This window comes from Aythya ferina (genome assembly GCF_964211825.1).
Source record: "Aythya ferina genome assembly, chromosome: 1".
NCBI classification, from domain to species: domain Eukaryota; kingdom Metazoa; phylum Chordata; class Aves; order Anseriformes; family Anatidae; genus Aythya; species Aythya ferina.
In genome coordinates this window covers 151,958,679-151,978,467 of record NC_140296.1, presented here as the reverse complement: position 1 = coordinate 151,978,467, position 19,789 = coordinate 151,958,679, and the positions used below count along the sequence as shown (strand labels likewise).

Below are 19,789 nucleotides of genomic sequence, written 5' to 3'. Positions count from 1 at the left end.
GGTAAATCTGTCTTTAACATTTTAACGTCTTCATTTGCAGAATGTTTTGAATGCCATCTAGCTTTCTTTTACCAAGAAGTGAGAGCAGTTGGAAAGTGGTAAACAGGAAGTCTGAACCGAATCAAATAATAAAAACATGGCCCTAATATACCTAACATCTGAGTTGCTTTTTCCCACGTCTGGAGCTTCAGTGGGAAAGAATGCTAATGCCAAGCTGTTTTTTTTTTTTTTTTACAAAAATTCTGGATCTCAGAGTGTGCTACTAGAGAAGGGACATATGTGCATATGTGAGCTTACAGATGGGAAATTCTTCCGTTAGTTTTTTTCCACCCAAAATGGAGAAGAGCAGAGATTTTTTCTTACTGCCATGGAAATGACAAAGATACCATGCGTGGGCCCAAAGGCCATACCCTCTAAAGCATGCAAGAACTGCTTTGCTGCATACCACAAGCAATTAATAAGGAAATGTGGGGAAGAAGAACTTGGAACCTTGATGGGTTCTACAGTTCCCTTCTGATTTTCCTCTTTGTGTGGCCTCAGACATCTGTCCTGGTAACCTCTGCTTTATTAATACTCTGCAGGCATAGAATGAGTAATAAACTGGATGGTAATGCAAAGTCTGGATGCAGTGGCTATTTAAAAGAGGAACCAGCGTTTCTTGGTTTGTTTTTGAACTACCCACTGCTTACGGAATTAAAACAGATCTGTCTGAAGTAAAATCCAGAAGGATGTAGAAAGGCTGGATATTCAGTATTTTAAGACGTTACGAAATGTTTTTCACAGTAGATTAGAAAATCTATTAAAAGATGTATCAAAAAATATTTTGATATGTAAATGTGTATATTAATTAGGTCCTAGATGAAAGGACGTCTAGGTGTTTTTGCCCCTCATTTTGTTATTCCGAAGCCCAAAGGCTGCCTCTTTCTCCATATGGAAAAGGCACCATAAATAAAAATTCTCTGCTCTCTTTCTGTATGTTTGGGTGTTTTTTTGAATGCCTACTTCTACGTCTTGATATCTGTGACACCACATAGCAAGAATTCACCGTCAGGTAGAAACCTCTGAACTGTTGCCTTCCAAGTTAAGGAACATAGACACAAACTAGAAGAAATTGTGTCTAGTGCTGTGAGCGCTGCTCTTCTAGAGTGCATGAGGACATATGGACAACTGCTGTATAAATCATCAGAGAACATTTGAAAGGTGTAAAGCTGACACAAATTTAGTTAGGGTCTAATCTTAACATTTTGAGACTTAACACGATTAGAGGCCAATGCAGTTAGTTATTGTGTGTAGCTGAATACCTCTTGACTATTGGTCAAAACCTGTTGTCAGAGGGAAGAATCTTGGTCTTGTGTTGAAATAGGATGTGCAAGATTATATGTGTAACATTTTTAGAACAGGAAACATCGCTAGGTTATGTAAGAAGTTGAAAATAAGTCAACAGCATCTTGAAGTTTATTGCACACTATGCAATAGACTTTCTTATGTCTTGCAAGATATCCTCTAAAACTTCAGAAATGGTCTGTGACTCCATTAAAGTGAGTTCTTCTCGTTAGATTTTACGAAGTATTAAAAAATAACAAAACCAAACCTACACCCTCCACTCATGTAAAGTTATAATAGTAACGCTCTATTACAGAGTCTTAGACTTGCCAAAACAGTGTTTCTGTGCACTTGTGAAATGGACTGATCTTACCTGTCAGCAGTTCTCAGCAAGTCGGGGGATTAACGTGGAGGCTTAAAATACTTTCATTGGAGTGGCTGTTGGTGGATCGTTAATCCTCTTGAAAATAGTACATGCAACGTATCTCTAGCATAAAGGCCTAGGGAAAGATCATAAGCATAATTTCGGTCTGTTCTTGGCCTTTCTGCTTTCCTTGCCAGCAGGCTTGTGTGCTTTTTTCCTCAAAATTAAATTTTTCTATCTACCCATCCTACCAAAGGAAGGGGGAAATCTTGGGGCTGGTGCAGAGAAATTTTGCGCAGGGAGTGTCAAGCATTTCAAGAGCTAAGAACTTGACTTAGTGACACCAAATTGCAACTTCCCTGTGCTCACTGGTTCCGTGCTGAGATGACTTGCTGATAGGCTGACTTTCCTATTAACCTTTTGCGTTCCAGGTGCTTTTATCAGATAATTTTCAACTTCTGTGTTAACTACCACGCCTGCCTTATTGGTATTCAGTGTGAAACTCAACCTCAAGTCTTTCACTTATGTCACTGAAGTTAACAGATGCTAGAAGACCTCCTTTCTCATGCTGTCAGCTTTGTTCCATGCTGAAGTAGGTCCTCTCAGCTCTTCAGAGCTACTTTAGCTGTTAAAATAAAAGTAGTTCCCACTTGGCCTTGCAGTGTGTCATTTGAAATAGTAGTTTTAAGTGAATGCCAGAGTTCTATTTTGAGCCAGTAATGTCTGAAACAAATACACATCTCCAAGCCAGCTGCGCTTATAATAGATTAGCCTTTCAACTGGAGTGTTGGGTTCAATTCAGGAATTTAGGCACAAAAGCCGTTACTTGTGCTTTAATAAGATGAAGATGATTCTTGTCTTCTCCGTGGTAGGACCGACAGCTTCTGCTCAACGTAATTCATTTGCTTCCTATACATTGGTGTGCTTGACCAGCAGTCTTGACACAGGACACGGTGGCCTCACTCGTTTGCCTATCCCTGCACTCATTAGTTGCCTCCCTTTATTGGACAAAAATATCCTCCTGCATCTGTCTGGATGAGATCATTGCACTGCAAGGAAACTTCCCTCAGGTGTTTCTCCTGGCAAGTGGAAGCTGGCAGGAGGTGATGGAGTTTTCCTCCAACCCTGCTTCATCAGTCTGACAAAATTAATGCCTTCCTTTTTCTAAACTGTTGCTTTATTCCAGCAGACTGCTTCAGTCCAGCTTCCAGACCCTTACACCATTTGTATTTGAAAAGTGACAATTCTCCTTTGTCAGCAAGCGTTGCCAAAAAAAATCGTACAAATACAGATGAGAAGGCTTTAACTTCCATGTGGGATATTACCGCAGCGCTTGCTACTGCTTTTCTTCTGCTTTCACATCTGGTCTCCCGTGGAGTCAAATGAAGTGTTAGAAGAGAACCTGTAGGTTTATCAGTGTCAGCTAGTCCCATCCTAAAATAAGGAAAAGGTATATTGTATGAACTGTGAATGTGGTACTCCAGAGTAGGCTGCTTTCTACCTCTTGTTCTTCATGCCCTGTCTCCCAGTAGTGTAGTCAAAGATCAGGAAAGAAAGACCCAGACTTTCAGCTGCTATTTTGTACTATGCAAGTGCTGTCTATGATGAAGAACTGAGGCTGAGGTTAAAGGAACTAGTGTTGCCAAGGTTGTTTCTGCAAACTTCTTAAGCAGTTCCTTCCCAGCGCTATCTCAAACCTAACCCGACTAGAATGGAACTGAAGTTTAGCTTCCTGGAATTGTAGTCCTATGTGAAAGGGTTTCATCCAGCTTTAATAGCTTCCCGTTTTGGAAAGAAATGCTTTTCTCTAAGTTGTTTAAACATTCCTTAATTCTTTTTTTAAAAAAAAAGTAAATTTATAAATTAAAAAAAAAAGACAGCCCCTTAAGTAGGATGAAAGTTGTATCCGATTTTTTTTTTTTTGTGAATCATTTTTTCATTCTGAATCAGCTGTGTGAGAAGAGTGGGCTAATTACCTGAGGTTAAACCAGCACCTAGAAATTTCAGATAAGAGACTGTGTAGTAGATGCTATTTTCACCCTTCTCATCACAATTGTCTGGTCCTTACCTTTATCTAGCTAAAGAGGCTAAATCTGATTAAGTGCTTTCTGTGCTCGTTGTGGAGAACTCTTTACCCACATCGGAGCACTCTTCATTGAGCAAACAACAGAAGAGATGGTAGCAACAGAAAGTGCCAAATGTACTCTTCTGGTAGCGTTGCAAGTTGCTGTAGAAAGCTTCTTATATCCAGATGTTTCAAACAGCTGCCTCTAAAATTATCAGGGAGCTCTAAACCCCAAGAGCAAGGCTTGGAATGCTATTCTTAGAACTTCTAGGAATCTAGGAAATATTCCTACTCACAGCAGAGTCAACACTGAATTTAGCCTAGCCCAGTGATCTTGAAAAGCTCCAAGGAATACACTCGTCTTCTTTTTCTCTAGAAATTATTTTGGCTTGATTCTCTACATTGGAATGGTGCTTTTATTAAGAGGGTAGGAGGGAGGAACAACTTCTCTTCAAATAAACCTATGTAGAACTCTACCCTCTAGAAGGGAGACCCTCTTTCCCAGCTAGAGCAGTGACTGCCTACTTACTGAGTGTAAGTGAGCAGGGAGCTAACTGAAAATAAGCAAGCCATACTCCTGTTCAAGGAATACCTTAAGACATCACAAAGTAGTTTGATGCCACCAGTAACATTCATCCATCAGGAAGTGTTTGGGGTTGTGTTGTCTGTTCTTTCCCCTCTTTAGTAGCTATGAGATAACATGAAAACTGTTGAGCATGGGCAAGGAGATCTTGTACATCCTGCTAACGAGTGGGAGTATGCATCTCTGCATTGTGTTTGCTGTAATATCTTGCTGTGTCTCTGCATCATCTGTAGCATTTCTGGACGTAAGAAAGCTGATTTGTTGTCATGTGAAGTTTTATTGCGTTGTAACTGATCAATTACTGGATATATTTATTCAGCAGAAGGACAAACATTAGGCAAGACATAATAAAATGCATGTTTCTAGGAGCTGAGCACCTATCATGTATAATGAAATAGACACTTAAATAACAAAATGTTGAGACGAAGAAAAGCCACTCCTAGTGTACTGTTAATTAGCTAGGGAGTTGGCTAGTTTGATTATCAGTGTGACTAATGTGTCAGTCGATGCTTTTTTTGCATACTGGGGAAAGGTTGAGTCCCATCCAAGTCGATATAACTTGAGGTGTTGCTGAGATTCTAACATTGCTTAGAAGCACGGAAAAAAATGACCTCTTTTTTTGGAAGCAATGCACTGTTAAAAGGCATGAGTGTACACAATTTTAACTCCTGTTTTTATTTTTGGGGCGTTTTCTTCCCAGACCTACTCAGGCCTGTTCTGCGTGGTAATCAATCCTTACAAGAACCTGCCCATATACTCCGAAGAAATAGTGGAGATGTACAAAGGCAAAAAGAGACATGAGATGCCCCCTCATATCTATGCCATCACAGACACAGCCTACAGGAGTATGATGCAAGGTGAGTGCTGACTGAGGTAATGGCTTTTTTTGTTGAAATAACAAATCAAGGTTGCAGTCAAAACACTGTAGGAGAACAACAGATCACTGCTGTCAAAAGGCATTGCTAGTTCCTTGTTCACAGGTGCCCGACACCTACTTGGTTCTGGCTCTTATGCTCAGGTGATTAGCTTTCTCTTGTTCCAGTGGAAGAACCTTGCTTCAGAACATCAGAAGGGTCTGATACTCTTTAGCAAGAGCTAAACTGGAGATCAAGGACAATGGTGTGAATGTTTGTGGTTGAGAGAAGTAGGCAAGGAGAAGTAAAGTAGTAAATTTTCCCTCTGTGAGTGATGATCTTACAGAATCATAACTGTAGATGGGCGAGTATGTGTATTGGTTGATGGAGTTTAATAAAATTATTAAAACCCAGTCATACAGCTTGGTTGGAAGAAACAAGCTTAGCATGCCCTGCCTTTTGAAATGTGACAAGCTTTTGAAAGTGGTAGTTTTACCGACAATGCCTTGTTTGGTTACTTTCTTGTTCTGTTCAAAGTAAAACTTTCTATCAGGCAAAATTAAATACATCCGTTGTTGTCTTATAGAATAAAAGTAAGCAGATTGACCTGTCTCCCCACCACCCCGCTGTGTATACCACAGCGGAGTAAAGAGTCATATATATCCGCTTCTCATTTGTCACTTGAGAACTTAAAAATGGAGTTCTGAAGGTCCTGTGCATATCCCTCCTTCTGTGAGGTCTTTCACAGAGAAGGTGCTCGTGTTTGGGTTGCTTGGAAAGCGTTCAGATGTGGAGGTATTCTGTGCTTTTCTTCCTGTCCTTAGCTAGGTTATATGCAGAGACGTGCTTTGTACCGTTTAAAGGACAGTTTGATTTGGCATGGTTTGTATAAATTAGGTACTCCTTTATTTTCTGATAGATAGCAATGATGATTAAGGTGTGTGTCTCTAGGTCGTGTCCTTAGTCTCAGGTGCTGAACAAAGGCCGGATACAATAAACATAATTTAACAATTCTAATTACTCTCAGTTCTAAAGGGTTCTGCATTTTCCCTGCCCTCACTACCACTTGTACTTCCAAGCATAGGAAAATTATAACAACGTGATTGCCCAGAGTGGAAAGGGAGCGAGAAAAACTTCTTCCACTTGCCTGAGTTGTGGCTTTAAACAAATTTACCATGTGAGCAATGCTGAAGAAGGCTGCTGAGGTGCGGTGCCACGTGGATCAGAGCACGCAGGAGAGCTAACGTGATGGATAAATCAAGCTGTGTTGGTAAAAGCCTTGGGTGTGGAGGGGAGAGCCATACTGACACGCTGCAGTTGGACCGGTGGCAGGGTACCGATGGCAATTTGTGGAAGATATGACAGCTTTTGAGAAAATACTCCTATACTCCTATACTACTTAAGTGTTTCTCTGAAAGGAATGCTCTATCCAGAGTGTGTGTGGGGATCCTTGAACCTGGATCTATGTACGCCCTCACTTCCTTCAAAGACTGAGCAGCACGATTGTCCATGAACCCCTTATCAGTGTTTTACTTCCTTTATTACTTCCTTCTCTCTTGCCTGCTCCTTGTCAGCTGAAGTACCAACATATATTTTCCTTAAACGAGGTATTGACTAAACCCTACCAAATTTATTGTTCCCTAAAAAGATCTTTTCTACATAGCATCAGAAACGGGCTCAGTGGCATTGTTGTAAGAGACCAGAGAAGTCTTTCTCCTTCCACAGTCAACTGCTAAACCATTTGGTTATGCATCTTGTCCTTTATCCCTACCAGATGTCATCAGGATGTGGCAATGGATATCTGGACAGCCACAATTCTGCAAGAAGGGACAGATGACGTTTAGTTAGCTGATAATGGTTCGGAGCTAGTGGTTGGTCTACATGGATAATTCCTTTCCTTTTCAAAAGAGGTTTCTCCATCAGACTACCCCTTGAGTGGTGTCTAAAGCTCAGAAATCCCAGTCTCGAATTTCTTGTTGTACAATGTTGAAGACTGGCAGCCCTGCCACTGTTTTCCTAGCACTGGAAAGTTGCTATGAGCTCTTCTGGAGTGTTCACCTTTTCCAGAACAGTTCTAGGTACACGATATTCTCAACAGAGGTTTGTCTCAGCTCTTCTCTGCCTGGCTTGAGATACCTTGTTGCTGTCTAGTTGGAATGCTTGTTGGACATGAAAATCATTCCCACTTTGACCAATTAGTAAAGTTTGGTAGAATTTTGTGTGTGTTGGTTCATATGTACGTGTTTGATAGCAAAAATGCCTGGAGATCACTGTAGGGTTATTTGCTGCCTTATTTCAAAGGAAAACAGCAACATTCTGGTGTATGCTACTGCAAGCAAAGGTGAGTAGGTTGTTGCAATGTGTCCAGCCCTGGCTAGCCTCTAGGGCAATGGAAAGCAACATTCCTATTCCACTTTCTCAGTTCTGCTTAGCAGTGGGGGAGGCTCGATGCAGCAGCCAGTGGTATGGCAGGAATCTGTACAGAGAATAGAAGATGAAAGGGTCCAGTGCTCCACATGAGCCGGAGGCATTTAGGATTAGGATGCCTTCCCTAGGATGCTTTCAGAGCCCCAAAGACAAGGAGTCCTTCATGGTCTGAAGGAGGATAGCAAGCTAGAGACTGTCATCTTCCAGCATGGGGTATAGTTATGTCTTAAGCTGACAGACTGGAAAAGCTTTTCACGTTAATTGATATGGACTGTTTTACATTTTTTTTTACATTTTTTCCCCCAGTCAATTTATGGTATTCTAATAAGCAGGCTGTTCAAAGGGAGGTCCTTCAGGAAAGGAATTGGGAAGGGAGAGGAAGATGAGCATTTTATTCCAAATTCTGCTAATCCAGAAACTATTTAACCCTTTTCAGGCATCTCTGCTGATGCACAAAGTTTGGTCCTCTTTCTGTGTTTACCACAGTTACTCCACTTGCAAAAGTGTCATGTGGCATCCATAAATCCCAAGAGGGTTAGATTGTTTTTGTTAAACTTCACCAGAAGCATTTTCTTGAAGCAATAAGATAATGGAGAATATGTTAAAAGTAATTTTTTTGATTCTTTTTTCCTTCTTTCTCCAACCAAAGACATTAAGATTCAGAAATGAGGTAAAAACATTATTTTGCTGAATGGTACTTGGAGATGCTTCTTGTGTTTCAAGAGCAGAATTCTGAAGAAAATTAAAACATTTTTGTTTTCAGAGAAAAAAATAATTGTCTTAATGTTTTTGTTCCCTGGGTAACTTGGATGGCAGAAGCCTCAGGTCTGACTGCTTTCAGAAGAATTACTTTTCTGGCACTGATGACTGAAGAAGCATAGTGCCTGTAAGTGGAGTGGTGTCTTGAGCAGACAAATCATTAATCTAAAGCAGCAGATGTACATTGAAGGGGTAAATTCTTTACCTCAATTTGCGTTCTCCAGAGGATCTATTAAGAAAAACATTTTAAAGCTATCAAATAGCACCTGTTTGTCTGTTCAGAGCACGCATAAGGAATTTTTAATGTCAAATACCGAGGCTAGAAATAAGCTAGAAGTTTCATTGGTTTCTGGAGCATGATGGCCATTTTGCTGTCAGTGCCTGAAACTTCTTTGTAATAGCTTGGATTAGTATGGTTGTTCCTGGAATGCTTTCTTCAGAGCTCTTCCCTTGTATGTGCACTCTGCCCGTTTTTTAAGCTTCTATTCAACTTGCTCAACTAAAAGGTAGGAGAGAAAACAGACTGCACATTGGTAGCAAATTCACTCTATCTTACTTCTCATCCAGTTTTTCCACATGTCAGTATAGAGCTCCGAATGGTTCACTGAATAAAACTCTTAAAATCATTGTGCAGTGATTAAATCCTCCTTGACTGTGATGGATTAGTCTGCAAAGGATCCTATGTGGCCAGCAACTTGCTGGTATTCACTTGGAATTTAGGCAGTCTATGGGTTTGGTGTTTAAAAGTAAAAAAAACCTGAAGTATAGCACCTTCATGATCTTCACTGGCCTTGTTATATTCAGGGAGGAAACAGTGCTAGCTATTTTAAGACCAACTGCTTGCTTTTGTAGGTCTTCAGATGCACCTCAGACCCAGTTGTCACTTTCACAAGAAACCATCCTTTATCTAGATCTGCTCCTGTAGAACATGACCTTGAAGTATTTGTAATTCTCAGCCATTTACACGTTTCTTAAGTTTCCAAGCTAGTAGAACGCTTCTGTTCTAACTTCTGGGTCTCAGTTCTGCTTTCTCAGGTTGCTTCTTAGCACTTGTCTGCTATACTGCACTGTGTTTTATGCTGTCCCCAAATGTGTCTTTATTTTCTGTACAATATTCTGTGCATGCTCACCAATTGAGGGATATCTGATTGACAGAGCTGTTCAGATTAGGTAGGGGCATGGATGTGTCTCTTTCAAGTTGCACATAAAGGTCAAATTCTGTTTCCACTAAAACTTAAGGAAAATAGCATGTGGTTTCACTAGGTTGTTTTTTTACCAAGATTTGTCCAAATTTCTGATGCAAAGGGCAGCGTTAAATTTGGATACTAATTATGGAGGATGTTCATCTGGTGGTGTTTGTGTGCAAATTGCAAGAAAAGGCGTGTAGTTTCTGATTTTCTTGAGATGTTTTACATGCTTTGAATCATTTGAGATTTCTAAATGCAACTCCAGAAAAAATCTGTCTTGATATGTGGTTTTCAATAGAACAAGGAGCTAAAAGAGTCCATTGCCCGCTTGTTTTTTAGTAGTTACCACACCCTTTTTGCTTCATTCCTGTAAACCAGAGCAGGAGCCTTCTGGCAGTCACTTATGTAATAGTTCAGCCCTTTCTGTCGGTTTCCCTGCCGTACGCTGTTTCAGTATCACGAGCAGCCTGAGCTTTTGCAGGCCGTATACCAGTTTTTCTTTCCTGTCAGAACTTCATAAACATTTGTGTAACCGAAAATTACAGCCTAACTTGTTTTCCTGTTTTCCTATCTCCAGATTCAGTTGTGGAATGCTACAGAAAGGGGTATGGGCTTTAGTCCAGAAATGGCTTGGGGAAATAAATATTTGCATTTGACCCAGTAGGATGTGTTTCATTTTTGGAAATGAAACTTTTTTTTTTTTCCCTTGTGCTTGTCCTCAAAATTCACATACGGCAAAGCTGAATCTTGGCACCGCAGTGGTCCTGCCAAACCAAGTGACTTTTTAATATCTAGAAGCTCTTCTGCTCTGTGAGAGCTGTCTTGCACACGCTATGCTTATCCTTCATTTGATTTTTTTCCCCCTTGTACCTAATGACAGGTTATTAGCATTTTGAAACTCTTCTCTGATGCATTCCTTAAACCACAGCACACAAACAAGCTCTCGGGCTCTGTCCTGGTGTTTCCCAGGAGCGTTTTTGACACTCAGAGCAGCGTCAGGAGCTCAGCCCGGCATGTAGGTTAAGGCACCGCTGTCAATCTACTTGATTTTACGCCAGCGGGCTTGGTCCGGGTGGCGCAGCGCTGTCAGGTGCCTGGGGCTGCTCGCGCCTCAGAGCCCTGAGGGAAGGCCGCCGGCTGTTAGACAACACCGAGGGCAGAAGAGCAGCTTGAGGAGGGCAAGAAGCGAAAGAACCGAAGCTACAGCACGGCTGGAGCACACATTTTGACTCCTCCTCGCTTCAGGTCAGCTCGGAGGCGGCCCTGAGGCGGCCCTGAGGCGGCAGTGAGGGGCGCGCTGCCGTAACGGAAAGCCAGAGGGCCCGGCCGCTGCGGCGGTTAGGCGGTGGGTGGGTGGTGCCGCCCTGCCCTGCCATGGCTAAGCTCGCAGCCCTCATGAGTCAGCTCTAGGCAGGGGAGCGCAAGCCAAGCCTTTGCCTTTCAGCTAGGCTTCCTCTTCGCCGGGGAGGTGATGTCAGCGCAGCGTGCGCGCTATATTACTTCTCCTTTTATGGCCATCAGCAGCCCTGCAACCAGGCGCTCCGGCGGAGGAAGTGGCTGATAAAGGGCCTCCTCGGCTGCACAGGGCAGTTACAGAACATCCCACGGCGCGCAGGTCTAGCCTGGCAACCTTTGCCTTCTCCCAGCCCAAGACACCCAAAAACAAAATTCAGGAATCCAGGGCTCTGTTCATGTATCACCTATGCCAATATATTCCACCGCGGCAGTTCAGGATTCCCTCCGGTCCATTAGTTTGCACGAGTGTTTTTGGCTGAGGGCTCCCAGTGCATGAAATATCTGTCCTGTCAAAACGAATTTGGGCTTTTAATTCATTTAAATTTCAGTTTTTAATTTGAATGTGTGCCAAGGGGTCCTGGAAGCAGTCTGAAATGAGGTCTTCTATTTCTGTGCTGCAGGAAGTCGAGAATAACTTAGATACCATATTTTTAAAAATACAGTAAAACCAACCTAGTGATCTTCTTGTGCCATACTGCTGTATAGCTTTAAATTTGAAGGATGTCAGACTTCCTGAGCTTTTGGGTGCTTGAGGCTGCTGCTTCTTCTGATCACTTGAATACTGTGGTGATGGGAGCTAAAGAGGAGCCCTAGATAAAAAGCTTTCCTTGCCAGCTGGTCTGAAATACAGAGCTGTTGCTATAATTAACTAATGAGTTGTTATTCTGGATTGTTCTTAATAAGTGACTCTGTTTAGGATGGAAAAGCAGATGCAGATTTCTTTTAATCAGGCGTTCCTTGATTGTGTTCTTGCAAGCAGCTGAGTTTATGGTGCCCAGCGCAGTCTCTTCTGCTGAGTAGGTTGCTTGCACAACCGACAATGGAGTAAAGGCAAGTGCTGACTGAAGCTGTGCAGTACGCCCATGTTGAATGATCCCCTAGGAAAAAAAGAAAAAAAAAAAGGTGTGGGGGGGAGTTGGAGGTGGCCTCTTGTCTGGGCAATAGCGTTCTGATTCATGACGGCACAAGTCGGTATTGTATGGAGAATAAATATTGGCATTTACGGCGGGCCTTAATTGGAAGCGTGTCTAAAAGTTATGCTTTTGTGTTTGCTAGCTCTTTGGCCCTTTGGTAGGCTCCAATTTCCTGTTGCTCAACACATTATTCAGTTGTCTGTCTGTACACAATTAGAAGAATTCCAGCTATCCCAATGACTGCTGCTTTGCCGTCCTGGGAAAGAATTTCCTCCGGATTGCAAACAGGAATGTTGCCTTTTATGGCAGCGTCTGCGCGCTGCCGGTGGCTTGCCTGCACTCGCAGGTACCTTCTGGCTGCCCTGCAGCGGAGGTGACTAACGCAGCTGCAGCGGGCCACCGGGCGAGTGCTCTGGGGGAGGAAAGCCCAGTGCGAGAGGGAGGGCTTTTGAACGCCGTCTGTGGCTCTTCCTGCCTTGCAACACCTCGCTCTGTGTCGGGGTGTGGAAAGATCCTGTGCTCAGCCCTTTGTGACTTCCTTGGGTAGCTCCAGAGAGCTGGTGCCTCTTAACTCCTTTGCAGGGAGGCTCTGCAAGAGCTGCTCAGCTAACCACGGCAGATCCAGAGTGCTCAGTGCCAAAGAGATTCTGAGGGTTACCTTATGTTGGTCATCTCTCTTTCTGTTCAGCACTTGGTTTGCCTGTCTGCTTAGCAATGTATTTTGCTGGATTGAGGATCCTATCTTGGAGGAGAGGGAAGGGGCAGGCATGTGGTATGTAAGTACTTAGAGCTCCACTGCCTGCACGAGGAGCTCCAGTTCATCATTCCCCCACCAAAGCTGGCTACCAGGAGTGAGGGGTGCCATCCTTAGACATCTTTTTCTTTTCTTTTTTTCTTTTCTTTTTTTCTTTTTCTCTAATAGGTTTCTTAGAAGAGCCTCTGTAGTACCTGACTGCAAAGACAAGCTTTCCTAGGACAAATGGACTGCTTGTTTACAGTCAGGCTTTTGAAAGTCAAATGTTATTCAGAGGCACAATCTTTTCTTTTTACCATAACTGCTTTGTGGTAGAGAATTGCACCCAGGTGTCGCACTACTGCAGAATACGTTTCCTTAGGCAATCCATAAATGAGTCACTAGTTATTCCCCGATCCGCCCTCCGAGTGCCCAGTCACACAGAGGGCTGGCGTGTGCCTGCTGAGCCACTGACCCGCTGGGAACCTTGAATGGGTGAGGCCTTTGGGGCTGGCTCGCATCTGCTCTTCACCTGCCCTTCAGGAAAAGGGTACGTATCTTAAAGGCAATGAATAAAATTCAGCACTTGAAAAAAAAAAAAAAAAAAGAAAGTACAGTGCTAACAAAGCTGCATTATCTAGTTTTGGATGCATAGTTGTTTGCTGGGCCCAACTGTTTGAGTGACAATTTTCTTCTGCTTGCTTACTTCCAGTCCTAGGGCTGATCAGCTCTTTCTGAGAGATATTATCTGTGGTAAAGCAGATTATTTTCCTCTAAACTTTTGTGCTCATCTGCATATAATCAGTTTCTAGTAAAGAAGGTTCAGAGCAGGAATTACTTATTTGTAGTGTATGAATCTAATGTCTCTATTAGCAGCTGCAGAATAATTTAAGAGAAGACCAAATCTCAAATTTGGTAGGTTTTCCTGCTGTCTATTCCCTGAAAATGTGTCCAAAAGCTCAATTGCTTCTCTCTCTATATAAACTGAGTTTATAGGAGATTTTTCTTGTTGAATATGGCATTCATGCTAAATTCACATGTGGTAGCAGTGTTAAAGCCTATAGCAAGTAGTCAGATAGAGCCCAAGTACTCGAAACTATAAAGCCTTCCCTAATTAGAGTTCAGTCTCTTTATCTCACACAAAAGTCTTGAGCTTGGCGACTCAATTATATCATCCAAGTGTGTGTCTGGTGAGGAGAATACTGAGCACACTTCCTTTCTCTAAGCTACTGGAGAAAGGAAGAGAAAGAACCAGTAGCTAAAATAAGGAGACAGTCACATTCATAAACCTACTGATGAAAGCTACCAATTGCTGAAATAATTTATCGGAGGAATTCAGTGATATTTTCTCCTTGTGGATGTTTGAGGCTTGCTGTCTTGTAAGAGATTAGACTCGAGTCTGACACAAAATTGAAGCTCAGTGTGTAAAAAGAACAATAAGGAGATGAAATCTAACTGCTGTGATACTCCGGCTCTCAGACTGGATGATCTGATAGTTCTCTGCTCTTAAGCAAAATAAATAAATGCGTTGGCTTAGTCTGTTCCGTGAGTGTCTCAATAGCTCTCGTGTGAGGCAGGACTATGTGCATGACTTGCGGTTAGTTCCTCAGCGTTCAGTGTCTGGACAGGTCCCTCCTCCCCTGTGACTCCTACAAGAAGCTACGAGAAGGCACAAGGCACTCTCCTGGCTGGTTCCTGGTGGCATCAAGGAGAAAGTGATACAGACTGGGGTGGTTAAAGCTGGAGGCAGGATGGAAGGGAGGATGCAAAGTGAAATCAAGGCAGAAGTAGGGGAGCGTTTTTGCAAAGAAGTGAGGGGGGAGCAGTAGGGTGAAGACAGTGGAAAGACTAGTCGGGGCTGCTTATGAGAAAGTAGAAGCAGAGGTGAAAGCTGAAAGGAGGTTACAGATGTTGGAGAAGATAGTGGTGGATAAGCTGGTTGAAGGAAGTTCTGGGACTGGAAAGATTTCATCATCCACAGCTGGGAAATGAACCCAGGAATTAGTCTGTCTACTGTTTAACATTCAATACCACATCCCCATTCCTGATTTTTGTGGCATGTCAATATGAAAAAGAAAAGGTTTCTGCTATTATCAGCTGCTCGGTTAATACTATAGGGGATGGTGCCACAAATACATCAGCTGTACAGCACTTAGGCTGCTGTTCAGCATTTTAGCTTTCAAGCCCATCCTGTATAAAGTAAGTAACAACAATTTCTCACTGAGTGTTTCTGGGGTGAAAGCCTCTGTTTGATGTGAGCTTTTGGTACTCTGGGATTTTTAATGGTTCACATCCCACTTCCACCTGCCCTCTATCTCCCTTCTGTTTGTTCTGCTCTGCTGATTGCTTGTGTACGTAAGTATGGGTCCAGAATAATTGAAGGGGAGAGGGGGGTGGATAACTAGGAGATGTACATCAAGGTATATCTCAGTGGTAAAGAAACGTTCACTGGGAGTGTTTGTAGAAAAAAAAAAAGATATAATCAATGTTCTTTCTGGATGAAGAAAACATAATGGCACTATTGCAATTTAATTTTGGCAGATGTGGGAGGTTGGTTGCCCAAAAAGGGCTTACCAGGCCATATTTCTGTCAATGCTTGTTGAGTTTAGTAGTTCCTGTCTATGTCTTAGATGTTGATACTCATCTGTCACAGAAATTTGCTGTTCAAGTCTTAGTCTGACTGCTGTTTTAAATTTTTTTCCAGACCGAGAGGATCAGTCCATCCTTTGCACGTGAGTATATACAGTTGCCAGCTTGTGTGGATGTCAAGGTTTGCGTTAAAAATCTTGGTTGGAGGACTCTCTTGATAGTAAGTGCCTGGGGTGGGCTCAGTAAATCAGGTAATAACGAAAAGTTGAGGAAGGTCCCAAGACAGGTCCTCCAACGTGTATTTAATCCTTTCTGCAGAATAATTTTCATGGGAACTGCAGGAAGAAAGGAGGTTTTGAAACAACCTTTGTGCCCAAACTCCTGAAGAAGTAGGGCTTTGTCAATGGAAAAGGCTTGGGGAAGTCCTTAAGATTTGTTGGAGCTGTTGTGTTTAAGAGTATTCATGCTGATGAGGCTGATAAGTAACAAATAGATACTCTTATTTGTTACAGCAGTTTCTCATCTAGACACAACAAATTCAGTTGGCTCCCAGTCAGGAGGTTTCTTACAGAAAGATTCATTTTGTTGCCTTTCACCCCTAGCTCTACAGTTGCTTCTGCATTATTCCTCTGCCACTTAGCCATTTTCGTATCCCAGTGACCAGAGAACGTAGTTTTTGTTTGCATTCCGTCCTTTGTGCCCTCCTATAGAACCCATACCCACTGGCAAACTGGCTGAGGGCTAACCTGCAGCCCGGCTACAGTGATTCCACTCTAGTATCATTCAGTTTTGTTGGCTTTAAGAGGTGTTGTGATAGCCAGGGTGGATTTAAGGAGCTGTGTAGCCCTTTGGGGATTAGAGATAGAAACGTGTCCCCCTATGTCTTTTTTGTGAATGAATCGCAGACTTTCTTTACAGAGGTGAATCGGGAGCTGGTAAGACAGAGAACACCAAGAAGGTCATTCAGTATCTGGCTCACGTTGCTTCCTCACACAAGTCTAAAAAAGACCAGGTAAGACCTAGGTTTAATTTATTGATGCTTTATTGCTGTGCTGACTGTGGATGATAAACATGTATGGGCTGTCCTTGGTAAAAACCATATTGCTCAATGAAAGTCTGGATGGTAACAGCTATCAGGGGACAGAGGAGGACAGTTTATTAAGAAATAATAAAAGTTAGTCAAAACCATGAGTCAGGGGACATTGTTCAAAGTCATAACACCTTTGAATTCAGTCGAGCTACAGTGGGAATAACCTCATCCATAACCTCTTGGATTCATGGGCAGGAGACACTATAAAAGAAGCGTCACCCATACCAATCTTTTTATGCAGACATAACGCTTGTAACCAGTCCAGGTAGTTTAGAACTGATCATTCCATGGAGAAGTTGTCTCCTTTTTTCTGTACGTCTCTACGTTAGGTCTGGCTATTAGAGATACTGATCCAAAACCGGAGAATGCAGGGCTAGTCAGTGAACCTCAGCTGAAAACTCGAGAATTGTAGGAAAACATGAAATGGGTGGAAAAGAGCCAGGTGTAGCAGTGTATGACAGGAGGGTGGTGGTGATGGTGGGAGGACTTTGAAGATGTCTCACTTATATTTTTTTCCCCTCCCTCTCCCCCGATGGACTATTGCCGAATTCATCAGTTGTATCCTCGTAGGTGAGCTGCACGTTTACTGCACGTTCTGCACCAGGAATGCGTTTTCTGTCCCATTGTGTGATTTTTTTTTTTTTTTTTGAGCAGCTTTTCACTCCACACCAATATCACTTTCTGCAGCTAAACCAAACCCATAGACAATTCACAATTTTTTTTTTTGTGTGGTGCACAGTAATCTTTTTATCAGGATGTTCGATTGGAGACTAAAGTAATATAATGAATACTTGTGTTCTGTGGTTTGCATTTTAAGATTTTTCTTGCAGGACTTCACGAACAATTTATCTGGAAAAGTATTCCTCCAGGGCAATATGACTGGACGAGGCTTTCCTCGAACCATGAATATGTAGCATGGGTGGTGTTCCTAGGAAGATATATGTAGTTTGGCGTTTAGCTTTCCATTCCCAGCAGTGAGATGTGGCTGTAGGTTGCAGCCAGAGGTCGGTGAGGAAGGCTGCCCTGCAGACAGGGTGTTTCAAGACAGTGAGCTTGTTAGCCAGAGCTGAACACGTTGGAAAATGTCACTGGTGAGCCATGTAATAAAAACCAGATGCCAAGTGCATCCTCTGTATCTCTACATAAAAGTTTTCCTGTAGTAGCTTTATGTGTAGACATATTTTATGTGTGTAGAGTGTATGAATTACAAGGCATCCCTACGCGCACGCATACCATGTTTGTGTGCACAAATTCTAATAAGTAACTTCTGGAATGCAACCAAAAAAAAACCTTTCTACGTGCCAAACTTTCAGACATATGAAGGCTTTTTCCATGGTCTGTCAGTAGCTGTATTTAGCAACATTCTCCTTTTTTCTTTTTCTTTTTTTAAACTGTGGAAAATAGAATCATGGGCTTGAGCTAAGTGTTCTTCCACTGTGCATCCTTGCGCAAAATTTCTACTACCTAAGCAGGACAAAGATCTGCATAGGAGAACGAAATAGTCCTTGGTGGTGATTTGGTCTAGTTTGATTTTTCAGGGGTTCTTCTGAGAAGTCCTGCAGCTCATGTGTTACTTCACTTTTGTGGTTAAACAGTAGCACTGGCCGTACCAGAGAGGACTTAGACCTGGATCCTTAAATGTTAAGTGGTAATGAGTGCTCTGTGCAACAATTCTTTACAAACCTTAAACACGGAACCAGATTATGAGGCGGTATACGTTAAATTTTTTTTGAGGGTCTGGGGTCACGGCAGATTTATTCTTTGGGATAGAATATAATAGTGTCAAGCCTTTATGCTGCAAGACAGAAAACCCGCTGCTGGCACTGAGTAGCAAGACTAAACATGGAACTTTGTTAGTGACGGTGTAGGAAGTAGGGGAGCTTTTTTTGCCAGGGAGATTTTTTGACTGTCTTCTAACAGAAGTTTTGAGCTTAAGCTCCTGTTTTTCATGTATCTGAGCAATATCTGATTTATATAAAGCATATTCTTTATCCCTAGCTCTTTTGTTTTGGAGGCAGTGGCTGCTTCCACTAATCCCAGTGCATTAGTATGTTCAGCTTAATAGCTTTTAGCTTGCATGGTGTGAATATTAAGCACATTAAAGTTGCTTTTGGAGCCTACTGAATTGAATTATATAAATACTTTTTCACTTAGTCAGACTTTATTTATGGAAGTTAGGATTCACGATTTCCCATTTTTCAGTCTCTGTTCCTCTACTGACTTGTTAAATCATGTAGTAGTCTTTTCAAGATGAGAACATTCACAGCTGATCACTAACTCTTGCGTAGTGGTTGCTAATGCTTAAATCTTTGTAATGAAGGTTTGGGTGGGTTATCGATGATCTGTCTTCCTTCCCCAACCAACCGAGTATTATTGGGATCCAGTTATGTGAGAATCTTTCGTGTTTGTGGAGAAGAATGCAAAAGCAAATCCCTGAAGTGTTTAAAAGCAAATAACTGGGGAAAAAAAAAAAAGGGAAGCAACACCTTTGACTTTTTTTCATGCTGTGAAAGGTAGTTGTGATTTCTGGATGCTTGTCTTCATACATTCAGAAGAAGAAATAGTTGGCAAAACTTCTCTCTTGCACAGAAATATTTCCAAAAATTGTATGAGGCGAGAAAAAAGAAATTCAGAGTACAAGATAGATGTCAAGGATTTTAATTGCTTTAAATACGTGTTTTAATTTCAGAGCAGTGAAAACAGAGCATACTAAAGAGCGCGCACTGCGCAACCACCGGTTGGAAAACTAGCAGCCAGTGGCTGTTATTGAGTCTGCTTTCATGAGGAATATTCTACGCACTTCAAATAAATGCCAGGTGTTAAAAAAAAAAAAAAAAAAAAAAAAAAGTTTCAGGTCAAAGATTGGCAATTACAGATGTCAGAAAATTAGCAGCAGATCATTAATTTCTAGAAAGCTTGGTAGAGATGGCTTTTGTTGTACTCAGTTTTCACTTCGAAAATTACCCATTATATGATAATGAAGAAGTCTCTTCCTTCAATGAAAGGTGACTGTCAAAATTTAAGTTTAAAAAACAACCAAAACACAAACTTTGCAGAATTTTAAACTATGGGATTATTAAGCAAAGACAGCGTACAGTGCACACCAATGGCTACATCGCAGTAATTCCAAGCACTTCATCTCATGCGCCATTGCCAGGGCACGCTGAGAACTTGGTCTTCCTACTGTATCACAGGGCTAAGGCAAGTCTGGAGAAGTAACGATGTGACCGAGTCTTTAGCCTGCTCCTTTCCTTACAGCTCTGTATTGCTGTATGCTCTGAGCTGGCGTTGTCTTGTACCTTTTGCTACCGTGGTAGTTCAGGAGACCCAATCACTTCTGAACTATGGGTTATCCATACTTACTTGACACTCATAACAGTCTCTTG

The 19,789-nt window shown here is 42.1% G+C and overlaps 1 protein-coding gene across 3 annotated transcripts in view; it reads left to right on the top strand.

Annotated features, from left to right (window-relative positions):
* MYH9 (myosin heavy chain 9) overlaps positions 1–19,789 on the top strand; it is a gene marked incomplete at its 3' end in the record, with an annotated part of 68,700 nt that overhangs the window by 15,187 nt on the left and 33,724 nt on the right. For all 3 annotated transcript variants that reach the window (XM_084502271.1, XM_084502272.1, XM_084502273.1), the window contains exons 3-5: positions 5,036–5,192; positions 15,429–15,456; positions 16,232–16,325. In XM_084502271.1, the coding sequence (XP_084358397.1) occupies positions 5,036–5,192; positions 15,429–15,456; positions 16,232–16,325 (279 nt within the window). The remainder of the gene's footprint in view (positions 1–5,035; positions 5,193–15,428; positions 15,457–16,231; positions 16,326–19,789) is intronic.